Source organism: Psittacula echo (assembly GCF_963264785.1).
Source record: "Psittacula echo genome assembly, chromosome: 4".
In the NCBI taxonomy this organism is placed as follows: Eukaryota; Metazoa; Chordata; class Aves; order Psittaciformes; family Psittacidae; genus Psittacula; species Psittacula echo.
The window spans coordinates 21,133,574-21,140,062 of record NC_137738.1 but is presented as its reverse complement, the minus strand read 5'-3'; the positions used below and the strand labels follow the sequence as shown (position 1 = coordinate 21,140,062).

The following is a 6,489-nucleotide window of genomic DNA, read 5'->3' as shown; positions in this document are numbered from 1 at the left end:
CCAGTTCTTTCTCCAGTGGAAATATTTTGTTCTTCTTTTAGAAGCATTATGAGAATAAAACCCCTTATTGGTCAGATGGGCTGTTTGAGAGAGTAGTATTGTAACATCAGGATATAGGTATCTACTAGTTAGATACCTAGATCTAACAACTACCTAAGTAGTTGTCATATAATTTAGACAGAATCCTACCATTTTACTTGTTAATTACTATATGGCTACCTCTATAGTGTTTCCAGCAGAAGACAGATTGTAATCTCCTATGTTACGTGGAGGATGGTAATTCTAACAAAACTGAAAAGCCACATCAAATCTCTTCCCGCCTACATTTCATGCTCAGTAATTTTCAAGGGATACGCAGAAAATGCAACAGCTTTTCTCAGTTATATTTTTGAAGAGCTGACTAAAAAATATCATTTAATAGCCAATGTGAAATTTATTATATTTTTCTCTTCTAAAAATCCTAAGTCAGATGAAGTTGGAAAAGCTAAATAGCTGCCTCTATGTAAAATCAAGCCAGTAATTTAAGCACTTAGAGTAGGATTTGGGGATGGTCAAAAAGGACAAATGTACACAAAGTAGGATTTTAGCAAAAGGTGGCAAAGAACAGAGTTGTGATCTTGAAAAACAGTGCTTAGCTGCTGGCTAACTCTCAAAGCAAGTAAACAAAGCACATGCTTTGCTTACTTTTTCACTTCAAATACAAAAACAGTCTTGGGAAGAAACACTGAACATAGGGTAACCCTGGCTCACATGTGGCCTGACCATCAGGTTAGAGAGACAAATCTCCCTGTATTCCCTCTCTGGTCTACTTCAGACAACTTTGGTTCTTGTGTGATGGCACAGCTCTAGCAGGAGGGGTTGAGGCTGCCCAGCTTAGCCCCAGAGATAATGGTTAGGATGTTTTCTGCTAGAATGCTAAGCATGGGTTCAAATCCGCTGTATACCCACTTCCCCTTTTTCTTAGGTGAGTGCTCTGACTACTTACCATTTTGTGAAAGGAATAGTCTTCCCCTGATTCATGGCAAATAAGAGCTCCGCAAGATTCCTGGAAAGACAGATGTGTTCCTTCAAGAGGGGTGTCTGCACCGCCAAGCTCAGAGAGAGGAAAGTGCTTGCTTTAAGCTAGAAGGAAGGCAGAAATGGGGCAGCGTTGAATGATTGCACCCCTCTGCTCATGTTTCCTGTTGGCTGACCTGGGCTGCAGGATAGTGTGTGCACTGACTTGTAGAAACACCAGGCTCAGTGGGCTGTGCTTATTTCCTGTAGGGTCCTTCTGCCAGCTTCAGGAAAAAGTGTGTCATGTCTAAATCCATTGTTGGATTGGACCATAAAGAAGTGGCTGCACGAACCCGTCTAAAAATAGTAGTATAGAATCATAGAATCACTTAGGTTGGAAAAGACCTTCAAGATCATTGAGTCCAACCATTAACCTAGCGCTGCCAAGTCCACCACTAAACCATGTCTCTAAGCACCACATCTACACATCTTTTAAATACCTTCAGGAATGGTTTCTCAGCCACTTCTCTGAGCAGCCTCTTCCAATCCTTGACAACCCTTTTGACGAAGAACTTTTTGCTAGTATCTAATCTAAACTTCCCCTGGTGGAACCTGAGGCCATTTCCTCTTTTCCTGTTGCTTGTTACTTGGGAGAAGAGACTGACCCTCACCTCACTACAACCTCCTTTCAGGTAGTTGCAGAGAAGGATAAGGTCTCCCCTGAGCTTTCTTTTCTCCTGCTATACAACCCCAGTTCCCTCAGCCATTCCTCCCAAGACTTGTATCTTTCGCTGAATGGTGTCTTTTGAAGATTTTCCAAGCAAAACACTGTTGCATACTTAGAGCAGCTTGAGCCCTGCAGGACTCTGAAGCTAGGTCTGTCATAGAGTCACAGAATGGTTTGGGTTGAAAGGGAACTTGAAAACAATCTAGTTCCAACCCACCTGCCAGGGTCAGGGACACCTTCCACTAGACCAAGTTGCTCAAAGCCCCGTCCAACCTGGCCTTGAACACTTCCAGGAATGAGTCATCCGTGACTTCTTTGGACAACCTGTTTCAGTGTCTCACCACTCTCATAGTGAAGAACTTATTCCTAATATTTAATATATACTCGTCCTCTTTCAGTTTAAAGCCATTACCCCTTGTCCTATCACTACGTGCCCTTGTAAAAAGTCCCTCTCCAGCTTTCTTGTAGGCCTTCTTCAGGTACTGGAAGGCTGCTGTAACTGAAAGAGGAAAGAAGATTACTCTTGTACAGAGAGTTAACTTATAACAGAGTATTTTGTGCATCTTCAGGTAAATGGATATTTGATAATTAAATGCATAGTAGATTTATTATACAATTTAGAAGTTTCTGTATGAGTTCAGCTTTCTGTGAATGGTCAGCTACTATGAGATTTATTTTAAAAAGCTGTAGGGACTGATCTTAAGGTTCTCTGAAAAATCACCTCCTAATTTAATGTTTGCTGTGAGCTTCATTAAACATTTTATGCAGTCTATGCCAATGAAGACCATTAGCATTACCATGAACCTGTAACCTTAGAGAAAAAAAAAAAACAGTTATGCTTAAAAACATAAAAGCAGTGTTATTAACAAAAAGCGACTTATCAAGTGTAAATAAAATGACCTGAACACAATGTGCGTCATTGTACATGCATGTCCTCGTTTACCATCTGGTTTCTGGTTTATGACCCTAGCTATAGATTTATTTTGTGCTAGTGGACAAACAATTGGACAACACTTAAAAACACAAGCTGGAACGTAGTTGTCAAAATCTGGACAGTAGGGAAAGCTTACAACAATCTCACGTGCTTTGTATCATGTGGGGGAAAACCAGTTCACAAAAAAGATTAGCTGAACTGTAAACATTGCATCCTGATAAGTCTTCCACATAGTTATGATCTCTTTTACTTTCTCCAGGTTTTCCCTGACGTCCAGCTAAGAGCACAACGTACAAAATAAAGTGAAAAAGCTGCGCAGCCGAAGAAGCAGCATTCTACTTGATGAAAATGTCCCTTGTTTTTTGACAACGACTAAAGGACAATGGGGTCAAACACACTTGGGAAGGCTGCAACTTTGGATGAGCTTTTGAACACTTGTATTGAAATGTTTGGTATGAGTTTTCAACATTTTACTTTGCTGTTTCTTGAAATTCACCTTATAATATAACCCCTGCTGTTCTCTGATTGAGCCAGTCTTTCCTTTGGCAAACAACATTTCTGTTCTGTAAAGTTTTCCATGTTTGGACCAGAATCACATGAGCCAGAATTTTAATCACATGCATACTGTATTAAATATTTGTAATACAGATAATGCACAATGGTGAGTATAGTGGTTTTTAAAATGCTGGCCTTCACCAAGAGAAGTGTTTAGTTGAATTATTCAAGGAGTTATTTCTGGCATTGATTTTTGTCTGAAGTGGTTACACAGCTGCATTTCTGACCAGTCATTTTTTTAAAAGGTTTTCTGAAGCATCATGGAATAATTGACATGAATATGACTTAAGGCTCATGTAATCTTTTTACTCTTGTTAAACTGTGATGTACCAGGTCTGAGGCAAAGAAGTCATGAAATAGACTTTGATTCATAGCATCATTATTCATGACGTATGTCACATTGTAGTCAGATGAGTTCATGGATGGTCTTAAATAGTTTGCAATGGGGCCTTAATTCACAAAGCTACATTTAGATTCTCTTGAAATGAAGGACAGCTTTTGATTGGAATGAGGTATTTATTGTTTCTCCTTGTGGAAAGAAACAAATATCTAAAGGTGAGAGAGATTAAATAATTGAGGGACAAATGGGTCTTGCTACTGACTGTAGTGGGTCCCTGTATATGCATTTCTATAGACCATAATCAAACCTGTTGTTATAAAACCTAAAGAAAGTATTATCAGAGCCCATATACTTACTGTCTGTTGGAAATCATGCCTCTTTTCCTTGTATACACACTCTCTTGACAAGTGTACTGCCTGTGTTGTTCCTGTTTCACACATGCATACAATCTACTGTCGTCTTAAAAAGTGACATACAGAGAATAATCCAAGATTACAGATGATGAGGAAGACTGATGGTCAACTAGCCTGCCAGGGAATAACTCTTCCTGTAGTTTCAGTGGCTGTATCACAAAGGCACATTGGTCTGTAAAGCAGCTGGAGATGGGGCCCTAGGCACAGATGTGAGATGCTACTTTGACATTGAATTAGTTGAGGCAGATGCCTTTTTTAACAATCTAATTGTTAACATAAAGCTATAAAGCTGCACTAAAACACATATTGGAAGTGGTTGTACATAAATCCCCACACTTTTGGTGGATTAATTTTGGGTTCTTTCTTTGGATTACTGCCAGTCTCTTTGTGTAAGGTTTAGAATAGTGCTTTCCCGGCCCTGGGATTGTTTTTTTTTTTAGGTATGGCCCACACTGTTTTGAGTTTTTTTCTCCTCAAGTACCTAGCACTACAATCTGAAATAACTACTCTTACAGGAGCATTTTTGTGCTTTGGTGTTATTTCCTACCTATTTGGTAGATAATAAACCAACATTTCCACTTTTGATCTTTCTATCTGACTCCACGTAAACAATAAAAGCTCCTCTCTGTTCATGAATGATGCGGTTAACTGTTTCTGTTTTGCAGATGACAAAGGAAATAGGTGCTCCAACCCATTGCCAAGAACTTTTCTTTTAATGCACCGGTGGTATCTGCCTTCCACAGAGCTGGCTGGCAAGCTTCTGTCCACATATCCTTTCACAAAGTCTCAGAAATCAATATTATAATGTCAAAAGCAGATTGTTTCTGTTATTGCATGTAAAAATGTGTCAATTAATCAGTGACAAAAGGTTTGGAGGTGAATTTTTTTCAACCTAAAAGATGGAAGTCTGTGAGCTTTATGCTTCTGGTTGTGGACCTTCTCCATATGTACAAGCATGCTGAGGCATATCTTGCATTAACTTTGAATTAGTGGAAATATGTGGCCAAGATAACTTTTCAAATGTATCATGGTGGGCTGGCCTTTGACTACTGTGAACTTTCAGTGGTAGCTAAGCACCTACGTGTCATTTACACCTCTCAGAGAATTCATTAATCATAACTATTATCACATTTGGTTAGCCAGAGCTAGCAATAAACCCTTCAAGAGAATATTCAGAATAATAATTTGCTAGGGCAAAAAATGAAGTGGCAGCCAGAAAATGGTCTTTGTCCCCTAAGATGCTACACATGTGAATGAAATATCAGAACATACTGTGGTTATCTCAAGTAGGAAATTTTGATACTGATTTTTATGCAGCTGGCCTAGTGTTAGAGTCTTCTGTGGTTAAAAAGATCATTACTGAACCAAGGCACACAAACCTCTCTTTAACTAGCATACATATAGAGATGCCAGTGGGGAGAACTGCAATGAATTCAGATTAAAAATCTGTTATTTCATGAGGTAAGCATGCTTCTGACCCTCTAGCATTTTGGTTTTATGCCTCTGTGAATACCATCAATGTACTTTCTTTTTGTAAATATTGAAACTAAACCATGGAAATATAAAAATACAAAGCTTTGCTTTTTGTTTGTTTGGGGTTTTTTTGTTGTTTTGGGTTTTTTTTTCACTTGGTCTCCAGTCCGTAGTGAAGAATGAATTTCTCTGATTTGAAAACAATTAAGTTGAGCCATTCAGCCTTTAAGACACTTAACTGCATTGAGCTAAAAAGCTGTGCTATGATTTACCTGGTGTTTGAGTGTGACATTTCTTAGAGAGAGACTAGTTCAGTGCCATGTAGACGAGAGACATATTTTGCTCCCAGATGTAACCTAGTGTGATAGAGGAAGATTGTCTCTGGGCTGTCAACTTCAATTCACACAATACCTACACAATTTGTGGTGACAGGACTGTGTTAGTGATGCCAGTTTGACTATTCGACCATTACAGGTCGATATGTTCTGATCCTTGCACTGACTGTCTCTGACCTCGTTTGTATGCAAAGTCTTCCATGTGTGAGGCTGTGCTTGTGTAGGAACTTTTCTCCATAAAAGAGAAAGCATGAACTTTTAAGTTAAAATGACATAATGTGCTTCCCTCAAACATTTTTCCTCCTTCCTCTGGACTAGGTTATATCACTGTGAAGGCAGGGGGAATTACTGAAAGCAGGGCTGATAAAGCCTTTTCCATACCCTACTTAAATAGCAGAGGAGACATGTTTTTTACATGGTTATCATGGTAAAACTGCCACTCAAATTCATGTTTTCATTTTCATTGAAAAATCTTTTCTGAACAGAATGTGTCACTTGGACAAGGGCTAAGTGCAAGTGTCATTTGTGTGTCCTGGCAGCAGAATCAGAATCAGAACACGTGTGTGTGCCTTTTGTTTTGTGCACCTGAGACATCACCTAAATTCTGCATTTCAGTACAATGCTGCTGTGTTGTGCTGTGGTAGGTTAACAAAGGAAATTATAATATAAAGTGGCTTTTGCCACTTCAGTGTTACAGATCAGTGTTACAGATAATT

The 6,489-nt window shown here is 39.0% G+C and overlaps 1 protein-coding gene across 1 annotated transcript in view; it reads left to right on the top strand.

The window, feature by feature from the left end:
- Positions 1-3,039: 3,039 nt before the first annotated feature.
- The window catches only part of RASGRP3 (RAS guanyl releasing protein 3), a gene marked incomplete at both ends in the record, with an annotated part of 28,281 nt that continues 24,831 nt past the window's right edge, over positions 3,040-6,489 (top strand). Inside the window, 3 exons of the mRNA XM_080615861.1 lie at positions 3,040-3,109; positions 4,631-4,748; positions 5,370-5,426. Of these exons, the coding sequence (XP_080471987.1) occupies positions 3,040-3,109; positions 4,631-4,748; positions 5,370-5,426 (245 nt within the window). The remainder of the gene's footprint in view (positions 3,110-4,630; positions 4,749-5,369; positions 5,427-6,489) is intronic.